Raw genomic sequence first — 20673 nt, forward strand, 5'->3', positions numbered from 1 at the left:
TATTTAAAATAACATACGTCCAGGAATAGATATGCTGATGAAGTTAGTTTACCTCAAAATCCATCATATCAATAACATTTAAGTACTGGAAGCTCTTATTTATGTACAGAACCCAGGTCATTCCTGGAAGATTTCGTGTTTCTACAAAAACAAAACAAATGCAATTAGCCTGATAGTTGGGTAGATACTGAACACCTTGTTTCACTTTGGCGTCTCATCCGGGATGTCCGAGTGGACTGTATCCAGAGGTTGCCAGTGACAGTTCATGAGAGAGTCATAGAGTTCTTCACTTTTCAACATAAACTCCTTGTTTAATTCTTCAATATTCAAATGAAGATGTGAATCTGCAGGAGTCAATAATGGACATGAAGAATAGAGTTTTAAAGAACACATTGGAAATGACCGGAAACTAGAGTTTGTAAAAAGCATAAGCAGGAAGAATTGCAGCCATTAAAGGTTAAATTTTTAAAATTCTGTGTGGCCTTTCAGTAAACTTGAAGATACAAATTTAAGTTATAGAAGTGATATTACCAAACTCAACACACCCAAATGGTGGAAGAGAAAATTGGAGATCCAAGTGATATTCTAGAAATGAATTTCCATTTGGGGAAACAGGGAAAGAGAAGGTCAAGGGTAAGCCCCGAGTTTCTGGCCCGAGTACCTGGGTGGACAGAGTGCCAAACAGTGAGCCAAAACCAGGACTTGTAGGACACTATGAAAAAACCATGCTTCTTCATCTGCTTAGTTCACAGATGAAGTGAATAAATTTTATACAGTAACTAATTCAAAAGCACATGGAGACCTGGGATGGAATGGTGTTACCATGAAGGCATTAGACCTGGGTTTTCAGTCCAGATCATCAGATTTCTAGAGGTTTCTAAGACTTTCAATATTGTGGATTTTTTTTTAACATTTTTTTTTTTCTGTCCTTATACTAAAGTCATTAAAGAAGCCCTTTGTTTTCCTTTGTGCTTTTTGGAGACCTAAATGCATTCCAGGAATATCCTTTGTATGCCTGATAGGTACTGAATGCCTGTGTCCCCAACTCCTCCCAAATTCACATATTGAAGCCTTAATCCTTAATATGGTAGAATTTGGAGATGGGACCTCAGAGAGATAATCAGCATTTGGTGAGGTCATAAGATGGAATCCTAGTCTAGTGCAATTAGTACCTTTATATGAAACATCTAACATGCATGGACAAAGAAGAGGTCATGCAAGGACACAGTGAGAGGACTCATCTGAAAGCCAGAAGAGAGTTCTCACCAGAAACCAAACTGGCCAGACCTGGACCTTGGACTTCCAGTTTAAAGATCTGTGAGAAAGTAAACTTCTATGGTCAAGCTGCCCAGCCTACACTGTCCTCACAGTACCCTTCTGTATTAATCATTTCATGACCGAGATCAAATAGCCACTGGTGTCTGTGTTGTCCGACTTTTGGTCTTGGGAGTGTCCTCACTTTTAAGTCATTTAACCTTTGAAAGCTTCTAGTCATAAAATTATGTTTCTATTTTTAACCCCTTAATTTTCTGAAATTTTCTGTCTAAAAGTCATGCCTCAGGTTCCTTTCCTACACAGTTAAAGGCACTTCCCTCCCGCCACCCTCTCTCTCCTGTAACATGTGGACAAGAAAACAGACAGTGTGGTCAGCTACAAACCTCAGATGGTGTGAGCTAGGTATTGGCCACAGCTGTAATAGAAGTCTATGAAAGCAAACTACTTACATCTTCCCTAAACCTGTGGACCTTCCAAGACCCATGCTTTTGTGAGAGGGTGGGAGTGACAATTTTCCCTCTAAGAATTTGATAATTGAACCTATGAAGGAAAACAGTAGGCAGATTAACAGGAGAAAAAGTATACAAATTGATCACATGTGTGTGGGGGGCTGTCGGGGTTTCGGCCGGACCCCTGGCCCTAGGTGTGGCAAGGCTAAGATGGCGCCTGGCAGTGAGCCAGAGCAGTTAACTTTTGCACAAACAACTGACATTATTTTGAGGAAGTTCCAGGGATTGGCTAAGCTCCCTGATGGACAGTACAGGTCCACTATATGCCTGCCTTCGCTGCCTGTATCTGTTAATGCTCTCCCCTCGTGCGAAAATGCTGATTGGTTACAAGTACTGTATATATTGGAGTGTAAGTTCCACAAAGAGAGAGAACAAAGAAAGAACTATGAGGAAGAAGCGCGCAAAATAAAGAGCTCAAAAGAACCAGGCCTGTGTCTTATCTCTCTGCGGGCAGGGAGTGCGATAGGGGGCATCACATCCAAGAAAAGTAAATACCTGAAGACTCAGATCTAGAAACTTTTTAATATACCTTCTTTATAGGGGAGAAGGGGAAGTAGAGAGCAGACAACTTAACGGAGAGTAAATAATTACTAGGAAAGATGAATGGGCCCTCATAAGACTGTCAGGGCATGGTGTCTGTCTTCAGTCTCCTTCCTGTGATGTAGGTAAGCTTTGATCAATTTAGTTGAACAAATTCCTAGGAAGGGGATCATGAAAACCATTTCCTTTGGAGGATCTGTCCCTGGGGAAGTTCAGAGAAAGGCTTTCCCTACATTTTCTGCTCTCCAAGTGCTCTTGGTTTGAAGTAACCAGCTCAACCAAGCACCATATTTGCCAAAAACCTTCCCTGTTCAATACAGTAGCTACTAACAACAGGTAGCTGTGGAAGAAGGAGCACAGTTAGCCCTGCATGTGATTTGAGGACAAAATACACACCATGTTGAAAGGGGTGAGGGGAAGGAGGGCAGATTATTAATGGGTTTGGTTTCAGATTCACAAGATGAAGAGAGTTCTGGAGATGGATGGTAGTAATGGTTGCACAAGATTTTGAATGTACTTAATGCTTAAGAATGTTTAAGGTGAAAAATGTAATTCTATGTATGTTTTACCACTAAAAAAGAGTTAGAAAAATATATACCACATTTCAAAGACTTGGCAGACAGATGTAAAAGTTTCATTAATTCTTTATGTTGACTACATATTGAAATAATATCTGGGCTATTGTCCTACTCAGTTTGAGCTGCTATAAGAGAACCATATACTGGATGATTTATAAACAACAGAAACTGATTTCTTGCAGTTCTGGAGGCTGGAAGTCCAAAATTGGGGTGCCAGAATGGTTAGGTTCTGGAGAGGGTCCTCCTCTCAGTGGCAGATGGCCAAGATGTCATATCCTCCCGTGGTGGAAAGCAAAGAACAAGGACCCATCTCATTAGTGATTCTTACTAACCTCATGACCCCATCCAAACCTAACCACCCCAGAAGGTCCTGTTCCCTAAAACCATCACATTGGGGGTTGGGGGTCACCATAAGAATTGGGAGGAGGGACACAACACTCATTTCATGACATACGTTGAGTAAGAAATATAAAACTGGGTGTGGTGGCACACACCTAGAATTCCAGTGATTCGGGAGGCCAATATAGGATAATGGTAAGTTGGAGGCCAGCTTCTGCAACGTGGCAAGACCCTGTTTCAAGTTTTAAAAAAAGGTCTAGGAATTGTGTTCACAGGTGATGTAAGGGGCCAAGACCAGGCTCCTGCATCACATGAGTGGGCCCCAAAGGAGATGCCTGGGGTGCAGTCTTCCAATGAGGACTGGCAACTGCTACGCCTCACCTCCAAGAGTTCCACCTCCAAGACTAACCCTCCCACCCTAGTAAACTTCACCATCCTGAGGGTGGAGATACCAGCAAACTCCAGACAACCCCACCTACCAGATGAGAAGGGAAGCAGAGAAGATACTGAACTTTAACAGAAACAATGTTCAATTCTCTGTCAAGAATTTTTTTTCTTTTCCTACTCTCACATCCCCAATATTTTTGAGACCAAGTACTTTTCAGGCATAAGGACACTGAGGACTGTGATGTATATCAGTATATTGCAGTTTTGTTGTACATTCTTCTATTTTTACATTTTAAAATGTTCGCTTTTATTCTATTTTATTTTATTTTTCTCTTTGTAGTTTCCTTTCACCTACCCATTTCCCTGCAGTCTCTTTCTCTTTTTGCCTGCTAACAACTTCTTTAGATTTCTCTTCCACACTTCCTATGATCCAATACCTCTATACTCTCACCTCCTACCTCATTAACCTCTCATCCTACCCACCCCCATTCTCTGTCCACCATTAGAAATTATAGACCCTACTGCAAACCTACTATTTATTTTGTTGATAATAATTGAACACACAATTTATGTTTATTGCAGCAAAACTGTAAACATTTCAATAGGAGCTTTTTGGTTTAAGCCTGCATATTATTTGCATTGGGTGCTGTTAATATTGATCTCCCCCTTAAAGGCGAGGTATTGAAAACCTGAGGGACACTATAAGCCTATAGGGTAGAAACTAATACCTCAGATTCATACCACCAGAGGGGAAGACACACAAACAATGTGAAAAAACAAGGGGAGAAAGTGCCCCAAACAAACCAAGATGCTACAATAATATAATTCATTGATAGCATAGAAGAAATGTCAGAAGTCAACTATACATAATTAAAATGATCGGTGAAGCAAAGGATGATGTAAAAGGGCAAATGAAGGAAACAAGAGATACTTCCATAAAGAGATAGGGATTAAAAAAACAAACAAACAAACCAGAAGTCACTAAAATGAAGAAAATAATAAACCAAATTAAAAACTCAATGGAAAGCATCACCAACAGATTAGAGTACTTGGAAGACAGAATCTCAGGTAATGAAGACAAAGTATATAATCTTCACACAGTGAAGATGGTAAGAAACCATGAATGGAACCTCCAAGAATTACAGGATAATATGAAAAGACCAAATTTAAGAATTATCAGGATAGAGGAAAGCACAGAGTTATAAACCAAACCAAAGGAATAATCTATTCAATGAAATAATATCAAAAAATTTCCCAAATCTGAATTACAAATCAATCCAAAACACTTATAGGACACCAAATGTACAAAATTACAGACTCACACCAAGGTACATTATAATAAAAATGCCTATCATACAGAATAAGGATAGAATTTTAAAAGGTCACAAGAGAAAAGTTTCAGATTACATACAGGGGGAAACCCCATTCAGATCTCAGATTTCTCAACCCAGACCCTTGAAGCTGGGAGGTCCTGAAATAACATATACCAAAGTCACTGGGTGACTAACACACCTCATTCACAACTGGATAGATATTTCAAACAAAAACTAATCAAAGAAACTATAGAACTCGGTAAAACAATCAATTTAGGCTCAACAGACATATATAGAATATTCCAAAGAGTAAACACACTTTCTTCACAACAGTGCATGGATTCTTCTCCAAAATAGACAATATATTATGCCACAAAGCAACTCTTAGCAAGTACAAAAAAATAGAGATACTACCCTGCATTCTATCAGATCATAATGGAAATTAGAAATCAGTGATAAAATAAATAAAAGCTACTCCAATACCTGAAGACTAAATAATATGCTATTTAATGAACAATGGATAGCAAGAAAACAGGGAGGAGATAAAAAAAATTCTTAGAGGTAAATGAGAACATGAATACAACATATCACAATATCTGCAACACCATGAAGGCAGTGCTAATAGAAAGTTCATTTTATTGAGCCCATTCATTAAAAGAATAAAAAGTCAACAAATAAATGACCTAACGTTACATCTCAAAGCCCTAGAGAAAGAACAAATCAACACCAAAAGTAGTAAAATAATTAAAATCAGAACTGAAATAAATGAAACAAGAAAAAATTGAAAAAGTTGACAAAAAGTGGGTTCTTTGAAAAAAATAAAATTGATAAACCCTTAGTCACACTAACAAAGAAAATCCAAATTACTTAAATTTGTGATGAAGGAGGAAATGTAATGATGGACACTACCAAAGTACAGAATTAGAAACTATTTTGAAAATTAATACTCCAACAAAATAGAAAATCTCAAAGACATTAACAAATTTCTAGAGACATATGACCTACCCAAACTGAATCAGGAGGATATACACAATTTAAACAGATCAATTTTTTTTTTTTTTTGTGGTGCTGGGGATCAAACCCAGGGCCTTATGCTTAGCACTCTACCAACTGAGCTATCTCCCCAGCCCTAAACAGATCAATTTCAAGTAATGAAATAGAAGATGCCATCAAAAGCCTACCAACCAAGAAAAGCTTGGGACCAGATAGATTCTCAGCCAAGTTCTACAAGATCTTCAGAGAAGAACTAATACCAATACTCCTCAAATTATTCCATGAAATATAAAAGGGAACCCTTCCAAACTCATTCTTTTGAGGCTAGTATCACCCTCATACCCAAACCAGATGAAGACACATCAAGGAAAGAAAACTTCAGGCCAATATCCTTGATAAACATAGATGCAAAATTTCTCTATGAAATTGTGGCAAATTGCATACAAAAACATATTAAAAAGATAGTGCACCATGAACAAGTGGGGTTCATCCCAGGGATACAAGGTTTGTTCAACATATGGAAATCAATAAATGTAATTCATCACATCAATAGACTTAAAGATAAGAACCATATGATCATCTCAATAGATGCAGAAAAAGCATTTGACAAAATACAGCATCCTTTCATGTTCAAAACACTAGACAAACTAGGATAAGAGGAACATACCTCAACATTGTAAAAGCTATCAATGCTAAACCCAAGGCCAACATCATTTTAAATGGAGAAAAATTAAAAGCATTCCCTCTGAAAACCAGAATAAGACAGGGATGCACCCTTTCACCACTTCCATTCAACATAGTCCTTGAAACTCTAGCCAGACCAATTAGACAAAAGAAATTAAAGGGATATGAAGAGGAAAAGAAAAATTCAAACTATCACTATTTGCCAACAATATTTTATACTTACGAGGTTCCAACAAATTCTACCAGAAAATTTCCGTAACTAATAAATTCAGCAAGATATAAAAATCACCACTCACAAATCAAATGCATTCCTATATATAAGTAATGAATCCACTGCCAGAGAAATTAGGAAAAGTAACCCATTCACAATAGCGTCAAAAAAAAATTGTTAGTAATCAACCCAACAAAAGGCGTGAAAGAGACCTCTACGATGAAAATTAGAGAACACTAAAGAAATTGAAGACTTTAGAAGATGGAAAGATCTTCCTTGCTCTTGGATAGGCATAATGTATTGTGAAAATGATCATTCTACCAAAAGTGTTATACAGATTTAATGCAATTCCAATTAAAATACCAATGATGTTCCTCATAGAAATAGAAAAAGCAATCATGAAATTCATTTGGAAAAATAAGACCCAGAATAGCCAGAGCAATCCTTAGCAAAAAGAGTGAAGCAAGAGTGCATTACAATACCAGAACTCAAACTATACTACAGAGTTATAGTAATAAAAACAGCATGGTGTTGGCACCAAAACAGACATGTAGACCAATGGCACAGAATAGAAGATACAGATACAGACCCACATAATACAGTTATCTCATATTAGACAAAGGCACCAAAAACATTCACTGGAGAAAAGATAGCCTATTCAACAAATGGTGCTGGGAAAAGTGGAAAACTACATGTAACAAAATGAAATGAAACCTCTCACCCTGCACAAAACTCAAAGTGGATCAAAGACTTAGGCACTAGAACAGAGACCCTGCACCTAACAGAAGAAAAAGTAGGCCCAAATCTTCACCATGTCGGCTTAGGATCTAACTTTCTTAACAAGACCCCTAAAGTGCAAGAAGTTAAATCATGAATCAATAAATGGGATGGATTCAAACCAAAAAGCTTATTCTCAGCAAAAGAAACAAATAATTTAAAGAAAGAGCCTACAGACTGGGAGAAAAACCTTTACTACATGCACCTCAGATAAAACGTTAATCTCTAGGATATAAAAAGAACTCAAAAAACTTAACACACACACAAAAATAACCCAATCAATAAATGAATTAAGGAACTGAAGAGACACTTCACAGAAGAAGAAATACAATCGATCAACAAATACATGAAAAAAACGTTCAACATCTCTAGCAATTACAGAACTTCTAAGATTTCATCTCACTCCAATTAGAATGGAAGTTATCAAGAATACAAGCAACAATAAATGTTAGCGAGGGTGTGGGAGAAAAGGTACACTCATACATTGCTGGTGGAACTGCAGATTGGTGCAGCTTTTGATGTTTATAGCAGCTCAACTCATAATAGCTAAACCATGGTATCAACCTAGGGGTCTTTCAACAGATGAATGAAAAAAGAAAACATGATTTTATAAATATGTGTGTGTGTGTGTGTGTGTGTGTGTGTGTGTATGTGCACGCATGCACGAGATGGAATATTACTGAGTTTTAAAGAATGAAATTATGGCATTTGCTGGTAAATGGAGTTGGAGAATATCATGCTAAGCAAAATAAGCCAACCCCATCCCACCCCCCAAAAAAGGCCAAATGTTTTCTATGATATATGAATACTAATTCACAATAAGGTGGGGTGAGAGAATAGAGTTACTTTAGGTTAGGTAGAGGGGAGTGAAGGGAAGGGAGGGGTAAGAGGGTAGGAAGAATAGTAAAACAGACAATATTACCTCTTGTACATGTATGACTGCATGACCGATGTGATCCTACAATATATACAATCAGAAAAATGAGGAATTATACTTCATTTATGTATGACTTATCAAAATGTATAAGTACATTCTACAGTCATATACAACTACTTAGAACAAATAAAAACATTTAAAAAAAGAAAATCCACTCCAATAACGTAGGAACAGGAAAAGAAAAGGACTGGGGATGTAGCTTGGTGGTAAGTGCCCCCGAATTCAATCCCCAGTACCAAAAGGGAAAAAGGAAAAATTATTAATTCCCCCCGTCTCTTTAGTTTTCTTAGTCATTTTGGCTTCTAGGAAATTTTAAGTTGTCTATGTGGATGACCTTATGTTAGGTGTTACATTTCTACTGAGGTAGAAGAAACAAGAAACAGGTATAAAGGAGACATAAAAGGAAGGACAAGAAAATAGGATTTAAAAACTTTTTAGTTGTAAATGGACACAATACTTTAATTTTTTTACTTTTATGGGGTGCCACGAAGCAAACCCAGTGCCTCACATGTGCTAGGCAAGCACTCTACCACTGAGGTATAACCCCAGCCCGAAAATAGGATTTTAATTCAGAAGTTCCACACACTTTTCCAGGTTCACTCCCTAAGTCAGTTTCTCTTACAATCCCATTACTTCCAAATTTTGTGAGATCTGTAAATCTACCAGGGCACTGTTAATTAATCCCTCAATAGATTAAGCAAAGAGATACAATACCTTGAAGAACCTATAATTCAGGGGACTTTTTAGCAACATTTGTTGATCGGATAACAAAGACCCCATCAGCCTGAGGACCCTGAGACTGACCAGACCGCGGGAACCTGTTTTGAGATCCCTGGACTGATATAACTCCTATCTATCTTTCCATACCTATCCCTCACCAAGTTTCCTTTAAAGAACAGCTGGGAAACCCCCAAACCACACCTCTCTCCGGATGACCCACATTCTCACTTGAACATATATTCCATGCTTTACCCCAAAGGCCTGTCTCTTGAGATGCCCTTATTCTCCCTTAATTACATGTATCTGCTTTCCCAAAGGTTTACTCTATCTATGCGTTTGCACTTGATGAAATTCTTGTCATCAAGTATGACAAGAACCTTGCTGGTCCCAAGTTGAGCTCCCCTTTGTTTCTGGAAACTCCTTGGACCTTTCTTTGGAGACACCTCTTCTCCCATGACATCACTGAGCCATTTTACTTCAGATCTGTGACTAGCTAACAGTTGGTCACTAGGTGCCGGCTTCTGCTAAGACACTTAAGAGCACTTTAGATATCACACTTAGTGCACGCCTGTAATCCCAGCTGCTTGGGAGATTGAGGCAGGAGGATTGTGAGTTCAAAGTCAGCCTCAGTAACTTAGTGAGGCCCTAGATAACTTAAAGGGCTCCTGTCTCAAAATAAAAAATAAAAGGGCTGGGGATGTGGCTCAGTGGTTAAAGACCCCTGGGGTCATTCTCCAGTGCAATAAAGAAAAGAAACCTCCCTTACCTGCCCAATGAGAGGGGTATGAATGTCCCTGTTTTACAGTAGGGGAAACCCACACATTGGGGATTTTGTGGAATTACAGAGCTAATCAGTGGGACCTGAACCCTGGCATTTTGGATTCAGAAAGCTCACTCTTCCTACCAGTTCTTCTGCTATCATTTTTAATGTCTGCATAGCTAATGAAGGCAGGGAGAATAGCTTATACTTTAACCCAAAAGAAAGTCCAGTGAGCTAAAATACATAAATATGTAAATTAAAGTACTCAAAACTAGAACTGCATAATAGCATGTGAAGATTTCTTTGAAACATCAATTTCCTGTCATTTAAGTTTTTAGCACCTGCTAATGTGCAAATTCTGTTTGCTCCCATCTTTGATGGGGATCACAAAGACAGTGGGTGGGTTTGTCAAACAGCAGCTCACACAGGAGAAAGGGACCAGAGAGACCTGTCACGAGAATTGGGCAATAGTGTTCTCTGCCTTTCTCCTCTTTTTCTCTTTCCCATTAATTAAAATACAAGCAAAATATTTTCTTCCCTTCTTCAAATGGGGGACACATTCAAGAAACAGGGTCCTGCTCTGCACAGAAAAACCTTGTTCTTCTCAAAACAGATGAAGAATGATAGAAACCACCACCTGCCTGTTATTTTAGAACCACCTGTCAGAGTCCGTTTTGTGCCGAGACTAGGTGACTTATAATAAATAGAAATATGTTTAGCTCATTTTCTTGTGGCTGAAAAGTGCAGGACTGAGGAGCAACGCCTGGCCAGGGTCTCCTTGCTGCTTCATCCCATGGTGGAAGGGCAACAGGTGACAAGGACTGGCTCATCGTTTTACCATGAGTCTACTCCCACAGTAACGGCATCAATCCATTCAGGAGGACAGAGCCCTCAGGATCTGGTCACCTCTTAAAGGTCCCGCCTCCCAACACTGTTGCATTTAGTTTAAGTGTCCTACACCTAAACTTTAGCAGACACCATCAAACCTTAACATAACCCAAAGTCTAAACTTACGGAGAGAACAGATCTTGAACTACACAATGTCTTTTCACTGTTTGGAAATGTCTCCATTTCCCCATCCTTCAGAAAATCCCACAGGGGTGGCTCAGCTGACATTGATCCTACAGAAAGTTTCCCCAAACAGGACCAATTACTGAAGAGAAAGGCATCAGCAACCTGTCGGAATGTTCCAGGAAGATCTTGCAGTTTCCAGCAAGTTGAGTGGTGAAGCAGCTAGAAATGTGGTTAAGTTTTGTTTTCAACCATGTAGACACAAGGTTCACGTTACCTTCTAGTGGGTCCTCATTTTGATTTTCAGCTGCAGCTGTGATTTCCTACAAAGAAAATGGGTATCTTAAGAGAAAAGAAAATTTTAAAAATTGAATACCAATAGGTGCTTTCTTGGGAAAAAAATGTTTAGCTCCTAGCATGTGTGAGGCACTGGGTTCAATCCTTAGCACTGTATAAAAGTAAATAAAATAATTTTAAAATAAAAATTCAAAATGCTAACTGCATTAAGCACATTTTATTAAATTTTGATTAGAAGACTTTAAAGTTTTCAAGGTAATGCAGAGGCTGCAGAAGAGCAGGCCAGTCAATCATGTTTTTTACCTGAGAGAAGTAAATTCCAGAAGCACTCCTGAAATCAATCTGTTGGTTAACTCAGACTCTATTGGCTCTTCTGGAACAGCACACATTAATGACTCCTTCTACACACCTGCTAGGCACCTTCATTTTTAGGTATGTACAACTGTTCCAAGGAACTGCCCTACCCAGGAATTACCTCCTGCCACCAATGCTTAATTAAACCTCCCTTGCTAACAAAAACAAGATGATGATATTGAGAGTCAGAGATTTATCTCTTTAGTCCATCTAAAAGTATGTTGCCCCTTCACTCTGAAATATGTCCTAGTTTGGAAAATAAATGATATAGTTACTGTAAGTCTAATCACACAATCTGCATCTTTTTTAAAATTTGGAAATGGCCAAGACCACCAGAATCTGCTTAAAGGAGGTCTTTCCTATAATACAAGGTCCAGATAATCTCCCATGTCCTCCTTTTCAATGTGTGCTCTGATAAATGACCAGGGTGGGATAAGAGGAAACCACCTGGAGACTGAGCATCTTTCCCGCCCAGGTTGCCCTGTTTAAATGGCGGGAGGTAGCCCAGGAAGTTGTGCTGATGGACCCCAAAGACCCGAGAATCCTTCTGAAGACATTCCTTCCTCTGATCTTGGGTAAGTCACAGTATCAAAATGTAAAAGTGGGGGCTCTTTGGGGTTTGTATCTAATCCATTAATTTGGGGGGCTAAGGATCAGGCAGAACATGGTAGGGAATAGTTACAGCATCTCTTGGAGGACATGTGTCAAAGGCGGCCCAAATGAGGTCTTCGGAGTGGGAAACCCATCAGAGAGCCTTCCAGCTTCCCCTTCAGGGATACCCACGAGGATGGCAGGCAAATGGCAGTGTGGCGACTAGTCAGAGAGAATATATTTTTAGTGGTTAAAGGAACAAATCCATTTTATAAGTAATAATTCAACTTTAGAAGGGGATCAAAAAAACCCAGAATGTGCCAACCAAAATGGTTAGAAGAATGGAAAGAAGGATTGGTACGGTGAGAAAAAAGGATGTTCATTTTCTTTTGAATGTTCTCGTGATTGGAAAGAAATTTTGAAAACAACTTTTGAAGCTGGTGATATACTCATACCTAGACCTCCCTATTTAAAGACGCAAAGGTAACCACTCAGAGAGAAAGAGAAAAGGGAAGTGAAAGAAAGCGCACTACGCTCAGGGTGATGATTTTTTTAAAAAGTGATGCAATACTGGACATCTGCTGAAAAGGAAAAACCCAAATCGGGTTTAAAAAATAAAAAAAAAGAGATGAGAAACCTAACCAGACATTTTTGCATAAGGGGCACCTGAAACAGACTAAAAACAAAATTGAAAATGAGAGTGTGGGCAAAAAAGATGTGAAGCAAAGATAAATTTTAGAAACCAAGGGTCTAGATATTAAATTCGATTTTGGTGTTAAGGCAAAGGCCATCACAAACCTGGAAACTTTTGAGTGCAAAGTGCAAACTTCTCTAAGATGTGAATAGCTTATGCAATCAAGCAGAGGGGACACCCTGCAACCAGAAAAAGCAGAGGAAGGACAGCAACAGACATGGGTCACAGACACTAGTGAACATTCTACACGATGTGTACCCTCAACCGTAGGCCATGCCTCCCTTGCCTGTGAGACTGGCTGATCATACACAGAGCAAGGAGCAATAAGCACAGCCCACCATAGGAAGGGAGAGGGTAGGTGTTTTTTGTGAGTGATCGATCTTCTGTTTAACACTTTAAATGTTATATCCTTTCATCTAACCCTTCCTCTTCCAGAGAAGTATTCTTAGCAAAACAAAAAGTGGCGCATGTTTGAAGATAAGTAAAAGAAAAAAATTTGAGGCACTGAAAAACATTTCAAATGTCAGATAAAGGATGAGATAAAAAAAACACAGCACATCTAAGTGGGAGATCTTAGGATTTTTTTCTTGGTGCTGCAGATTGAACAGCATGCTAAGCATAAGCTCTAAAACTGACTCGACCCCTAGAGTGGGGATCTTTAGAAAATTTTAATGAAAGCTCTCTGTAAACAATCTATAAACAGAAGCCAGCAAGGAAGCCAGATGCATACTACATAGTCCTCTTAATCAAAGCACCCCACCTGACCCCCAAACAGAAACAAGGCCCAACCTCACTCACTCAGCAAGGGCATAGGGGGAAGATCTACAAGACTTAGATCCACTCCAACAGTGCTTCCTTCCAAGCGGGAGGGAATGAGGAAGAGGGAAGGTATGGGGAAGGTTTTCCTTAATAGAGATGTTATATTTCCATATCTAGGAAATGTTACTCTAGCTGGGTGCAGTGGAGCATGCCTGTAATTCCAGCAGCTCTGGAGGCTGAGGTAGGAGGATCACAAGTTCAAGCCAGCCTCAGCAATTTAGTGAGGCCTGAAGCAACTTAGCAAGCTCCCGTCTCAAAATTAAAAATAAAAAGGGCTGGGGATGAGGTATGTGGGCAAGTGCCCCTGAGTTCAATCTGATACCAAAAATAAGTTACTTTAGTAATGGAAATATTAAAGTATTTCCAAAGTGTGCTCATGTCCTCTATTATAGTCAAACAGATCGTAAAGCTACTTCCTATCCTTGTTTAAATGTTGAAGAGTAAAAATCTATTTTGTAATAACTTATAGTTTAGAGGACTTGGGATGCAGTTCAATGGTAAAGCACTTGTCTGGCATGTGCAAAGCCCTAGGTTCCAACAAAACACACACAAACGGCAAGAATTTAGGCCAAAATTCATCATTCCATTATTTTGTTTCCAGAAGGGAGTGAGGACTTAAATCACTTGCAAATCAAGATTTCTTAGGTTATGCATATGGCCAAATACATCAAATTGTCTATGTTCAACATGTGCAGATGCTTTCAGGGGTCTTTCATATCAATTATACCTCCATGAGCCTGTTATTTTTTTCCCTTAGGACATCAGTTTTACTCTCTGGTATTAAAACAGAGAGCCAGCCAGGCACCCTGGCGCACGTCTGTAATCCCAGAAACTTGGGGAGGCTGAGGCAAGAAGATTCCAAATCTGAGGTCAGCCTCAGCAACTTCGCAAGACGCCGTCTCAAAATTAAAAAATGAAAAGAACTGGGGATGCAGCTCAGTGGTCAAGTGCCCCTGGGTTCAATTCCCAGCACCAAAACAAAAACAAAACAGAACAAAACAAAAACAGAGCACAAAGCCACGAACTTTGAGAGGACATGGAGGTGTAAAGACGGAAAAAAAAAAAAAAAAAAAAAAAAAATCAATACATACACTAGCGGGCACATAAATGACAAGATTCATTTCAGGGAGGGTTACCTGAGGCATCCCTGAAGTTCCAGCTGGGTGTTCAGGTATCTCGCGTGCAGGGAAAAGGCTGGGTCCATTCCCACCGGTTGCGCAGCTGTAGCTGTAGCAGGAAAGAGGGCAAGAGCGCTGTGGCCGCTCCTACCTGTCGCCACCGTGGTAACCCTGGCCAGTGTGGGACCCTGGCTGCACTCTTAACAGCAGAGGAATGACACCCACTGCCAACCGGGGCAGAATCATGCACAACACCTTTTTCTTTCAAGGAACTTTTCAGGGAAGAATGACTTCAACTGTTTAAAAACACTTACTGTTCAAAGCAATAGTTTATCAGTTGCCAAAAGTATTAGTTGGAACATAATGGCTTTTATTTTCATTCAAAGTAGCAGGGAGTGGGGGGGGGTGCAGAACCCACTCACCTTTGCCAGTAGCAGTAATAATTATTTTGTTGGGGTATGGCGAAACTGGCAAAATTCTCCCATCTGGCCATTTGTCCAGAAACCTTCCAAAAGGACGACGGAAATCCACACTTTTATTCCTGGGTTGAAAATGTCAGCATGTGCTAAGCCTTATAAACAGTTCTTACAACCTATGAGATGAGTCATTACATTGAGTGGCAATTCCTGGTAGGCAATTAATTGCGTGACTTTCCTGACAAGGGGGCAAGGGTGGGGTGGAGGCAAACTGCCCTGAGGTCAGCTGGGGAAACTTCTGCAAATTCTTCCTCAATTCTAGCAACCAGCCCCTTTCCCCAAATGGCAGGTCTGGGAAACCAGCAAAAGCAAGAGAGAGAAAATGAACTACAAAGAACCCAGACGTCTCCACAGCACCCCCTACCATAGGTAAGCGTCACTTTTAATAACTAAAACCTTAAGATAACCTCCACAACCTGATTTTTTTTCCCCCCAAGTTATCTGTGATTGGAACTGGCACTTAGTGATCTTTGTAATCCCCATGCAGGATGAAATCATTATCCTAACCAGCTGCAAAATCAAGAGGCAGAGAAATGTCTACCACACATACGCCCTATATTAATGCAGGGATAGGATAAAAGTTTAAAGAGACTAGGCATGGTGGCACATGCCTATGATCCCAGTAGCATCCTGGAGGCTGAGATAGCAGGATCTCAAGTTTGAGGTCAGCCTGGGCAATTTAGTGAGATCCTGTCTCAAAAGAAAAAAAATAAAAAGGGTGGAGGGTGTTCAGTGGTAGAACACCCCTGGATTCAATCCCAGTAGTACTAAAATAAAAGCGTCTGGGGATGGAACTTGGTGATAGAGAACCTCTGAGTTCAGTCCACAGTAGCAAAAGTAAATACGTTTTAAAACAATATTTCTGGGCAGGGGATATAGCTCAGTTGGTAGAGTGCTTGCCTTGCAAGCACGAGGCCCTGGGTTCAAACCCCAGCACCACCAAAAACAAACAAACAAAAAACCCCACAATATTTCTGTTGTTCAGAGAGGACTGAACCCCAGGTCTTGTGCATGCGAGGCAAGCATTCTGCCACTGAGCTAAATCCCCAACCCCCAGTAATTTTTAAAAGGAGAAAACATGATAAAGTAAGTGGAATTTCCAAACTTTAATGTGCATGCAAATTTCCTGTATATGTTGTTTAAGACACAGGTTCTAATCCTTCAGATTTGGAGAGGATTCTCAGAGTCTGCATTTCTAACCAACTTCCACCACTGTAAGTAGCAAGGCTATATGTACAAAGTGTCAAAATTTGAGATAACTTTGGGTCTAAATAAGGCACTTACAGTTGCCATTTCCCTGAAGCTTGTCCATAACTATTCAAATGCTCAATGACATATAATGTGAAAAACAATAAACACAATGAATTCAGATTATGCAACTAGTCACCAATTATTTCCTTAGCTACCACCATCTGCAAGGCAGGGCTATGGGCACTGGTGGTACCTGGAGCTTGTATTCTAGCTGATCTCTCCAAGCCTTCAAGGGATATTTTATTGATTAGCACCTGTGGCAGACATTGCCAGGTGCAATGGGTTTTTTCTGTCTTAATAAAAGGACCCTGATTTTATTTGAAGCATTAGGTCTAAGAAGTGCACATTATTTCCTAGCTCCTGCCTTGAAGACTGATGTGGTCAGGTGGACTGAGGAAAGCTATGTGGATAAAGGCATTTGCTTAGGTGGGAGGTCTCTTTGTCCACCAGGCTTAGTGCAGAGATTACAGATATGAAGGCTTGAGTCAAAATACCTCTACAGCTGTCTTGGGCTACAAGGTGACATCAAGGGGGAGTTATACCCATGAACTTGGTCCTGACAGATTTTTTTTTTTTTTTTGGCTTGGTCAAACTTTACTCAGGCTTCTGGCCCTTCTCTTAAGCCTATCTGCCCTTGATTATGAAATCCAATGCTAGCAAAAGAACCCTTGCTAAATCAGTTTAGCCAAAACCCCTCATCCTGGATATCTGATCATGTGCAATGCCTGATCAGATTCCTAATCCTCCACCATCCTCCAGATGATATCTCATCACCCTGGCTTGTCTTCAGCAAGGATCCTGTTAGAGGGGTTTAGCCAGAAGCCCCCTCACCCCCGATGCTTCCTCTTAGTTGATTTCCATCCACTGATTCTTACCTCGATCCTTAGCTATAAATTCCCACTTGCCAATGTTGAATTCAGAGTTGTCTGATCTCCTCCACTGCTAGATCCAGTTGCAGGGGGCCCTATATCAACAACACAATCCTGAAGAGAGTATCAGTGAACATTTTCTTTTAACCATCTGGAAGACAGTACAGGTCTGGGTCCCAGCACTATACTTCTTCCACTGTTGTTTTATTACATCAAAATAAACAAAATCCCTAATTAGAGCAGCTTAGATATCCCATAAAACATATTAAAGATTCTTTCCATGAAAACTTTTTCTCCTTAACATTTTAGGACTGGTTTTATTTATACAAAAAAAAAAATCAGAAATGTGGCTATAAGTGGGTGAGTGTTGAGGCCATAGCTAGAATGCGGCTGTTGAACACTGATAAGGTGGTAAGGAGGCTGAGGAAGGTTGAGGCCAATGTATCATGTTAAAACCACCCAAGAAGGTGCCAGGAGCTGAGGGACAGAAGACTGTGAGCAAGGTTCCAGGACGAAGATGGACATATAGGGGCCCTGGAGGTGACAGTGATAAGAGAACTCACAAATGTTGTTTTGCTCTTAAAATTCTCAACTGCAAACCCCTGTGGACTCCCACGAAGCAGGTGAAGTAAGGCTATGTAGAGGTGGACGATTAGAGTCCAGGGAAAGTTGACCACTGTTGTGGTTAGGCTCTGGAATGTTCCCCCGAGGCTTATATGTTGAAGACTTGGTCCCCAGAGCAGCAATGATCAGAAGTGGGACTTCTGGGAAGTGATTGGATCGTGAGGGCTCTGACCTCATCGATGGATTAATCCACTGATGGGCTCATTGCTGAATGAACTCGTGAGAGGTGACAGAACTACAGGAAGTGAGACCTAGTGAAAGGGAGGTTTCCTGGGGAATCCCCAACCCTTTTTTCTGTTTCCTGGCTGCCACGAGGAAAGCACCTTTACTCAACTACACCCTTTTGCCAAGTTCCTGCCTTGCTGCAGGCCTTAGAGCAATGGAGCCAGCTGACTGTTGACTGAATCCTCTGAAATTCTGAACCGCCCCCCCAAATCTCTTCTCCTTTGTTTTCCCCTTGTATATTGTCACAGCAAAGACAAGCTGACAAGCACTATCTGTTTCCTTTAGCTGTGAAATACAAAGCAAACCAAAGTCCTCTGGAAATACAACCATATAAAACCCTGCAGTTGCTATTTTTCACATTAAGAAAGGAGGTTATTTGGGCAGGAATATTAGACTCAGTATTTCTAACAGGGCTGATTTTTTTCTCCATTGTATCCTGTTTTTAGCCCAGGATATCCTCCTTACCAACACCACCATCCAAAAAGGAAAACAAGCGGGTTCCTTGCCAAACTAAAGCCAGTGACTGCCTGTTGAACGAATGAATGAATGATTACATGACCCAAGTTGCCAAAAAAAAAAAAAACCTTTTTAATCAATAATTTAAAAGTAAAACTTGGAGAAAAATTTTTGTTGTTTTAGTATTGATAACAGAACTTGCTATGGTTGGTAGTTTTTTGGCAAGTACAGTTTTCATGAGGTTAGACTTTTTTTTACATCCTTTTTGGAGAAAACAGGTTTTAAAGGAAGTAAGTTCAGTTCAAATCCAGTTGAGCAGGTGTGTAATTCTGCATTGTTCTTCAGTGAATACCTCAACCTGAGCAAGTCATGAACATACTGAATGAAGAGAATGAAATGAAATGAAATGCTGCTGCTTTGTTCTCTGTGGAAGAGGATGTTCAAGAGAAGGAAATGCAAAGAGCAGCAGCAGCAATAGTGGCCGGTACTTAGCTGTGTAGCCATGAAAAATGGTTCTGAACATATTTCAGCATTTTGAACCCAAGACTGAGGGTGTCTTACCCTTAAGGTGGCATTATCTTTGAAAATGGAATGAAATTTTATCAATAGTGTCCTCCACACATTTACAGGTACAATTTTGCATATAATTTCAAGGGACTCAAAACCCCTGAAACTTATCCACAATCCCCCCCCAACTCATCCTTAGTGTTGTATTAGATGCTAAGTTTTTGAGAATTGAGCTAATTGTTTTCGAGAATTTCTAAGAGTAAATCACTTTGTTGTGTTTATGGGACCTACACTATAGTTTCCACTGTAGAATCAACTATAGTTTTAGATTCCTGATTGAAGCAAAAGACTTTTTTTTTTTTTGAGTTGTAAGGTTCTCCTCTAAAACTTAATATTTCTACAGGTAAAAGGTGCTGACTATAATGTTAAAATTTGTGGAGGCAATGGGTTTGAACTGGGTACCTGCACTCCTCCCAACAGACCAAACCAATAGAGTTTAATCACAGTAACTAAGTTTTGGTAACTGGAGGTCTTAGAGTCAATCAACTGATTAAGTTAAAATCAACAGGCTAGCCAGTGGACTAACCTATAGCCAATTGTTGTTTTTCAAGTCCCATCACCATTTTTTATTAATGTCTGATCACGTTGCTTGGAATTCTCAGAGCTTGCTCTAGTTTTGGGAGTTGCAGAATCTGCTCATCATGTTTTGTTCACATAAACTCTGCTACACTTTATTGGTCTAAGGAATTTTCCTTTTAACAATGGCAATTACCCTGTAATGCTAAGTTAAATTAGTTTCAAAAAAACATTAAAGAACACTATTACTTCTCAAACAGTAGTTGAGACTTCACTGGGGGTAATGAGGCAGTGTGAGGGGCATTCTAGAAGCAACAGTACAAAGCATGTGATTTTGAAAAGTGTATTCAAAGTTTCTCTTTTTGCATGAGATACTTCTGCTATTGCACTAAGATTAATTGCTATAGTAAAATGCAGAAATCCATGTTTAAGATAATATGAGGCTTCAAAGAAACATCCTGCTTACTCATTATCTGTTCCATGTCAAAGAGACACCTTCACACTCCTGGGATCCTACTGGTTTTCTGCAGGATATAATTACAGTAAATAGAAACTAAGGTCAAAAATTTGACTTTTGGTATCAACAAAATTAGTACCAATTGAAGGAAATGGTCTGTATCATGAATACAACGATTTTCATTAGATTACTTTGTTTATAGCATTTCAATGTCTGAGTGTTTACAGGTGGAGTAGCCAAAGTTGGCAGAATAGAGGCTCTTCCTGGTGCTGCCATGACAAAGCATCCAAAGTGAAATCGTTTCCACAAGACCCAAACGTGCATC

At 39.7% G+C, this 20673-nt stretch overlaps 1 protein-coding gene and 1 non-coding gene across 2 annotated transcripts; one reads left to right on the forward strand and one right to left on the reverse strand.

Annotated features, from left to right (window-relative positions):
• Positions 1-201: 201 nt before the first annotated feature.
• On the reverse strand, positions 202-20374 carry C7H6orf52 (chromosome 7 C6orf52 homolog). The gene is made up of 6 exons (XM_047559288.1): positions 20358-20374; positions 17510-17598; positions 15330-15412; positions 14926-15016; positions 11312-11357; positions 202-344 (listed from the first exon to the last, which is right to left on the reverse strand). Exons 3-6 carry the CDS (start codon positions 15398-15400, stop codon positions 202-204), a joined length of 351 nt encoding a protein of 116 aa, XP_047415244.1. The 5' UTR covers positions 15401-15412; positions 17510-17598; positions 20358-20374.
• On the forward strand, positions 16253-16325 carry Trnaa-ugc (transfer RNA alanine (anticodon UGC)). Its single transcript has one exon. It is a non-coding gene; the product is annotated as a tRNA-Ala (tRNA).
• Positions 20375-20673: the final 299 nt, after the last annotated feature.

The sequence above is a fragment of the Sciurus carolinensis genome, chromosome 7 (assembly GCF_902686445.1).
Source record: "Sciurus carolinensis chromosome 7, mSciCar1.2, whole genome shotgun sequence".
NCBI lineage: Eukaryota > Metazoa > Chordata > Mammalia > Rodentia > Sciuridae > Sciurus > Sciurus carolinensis.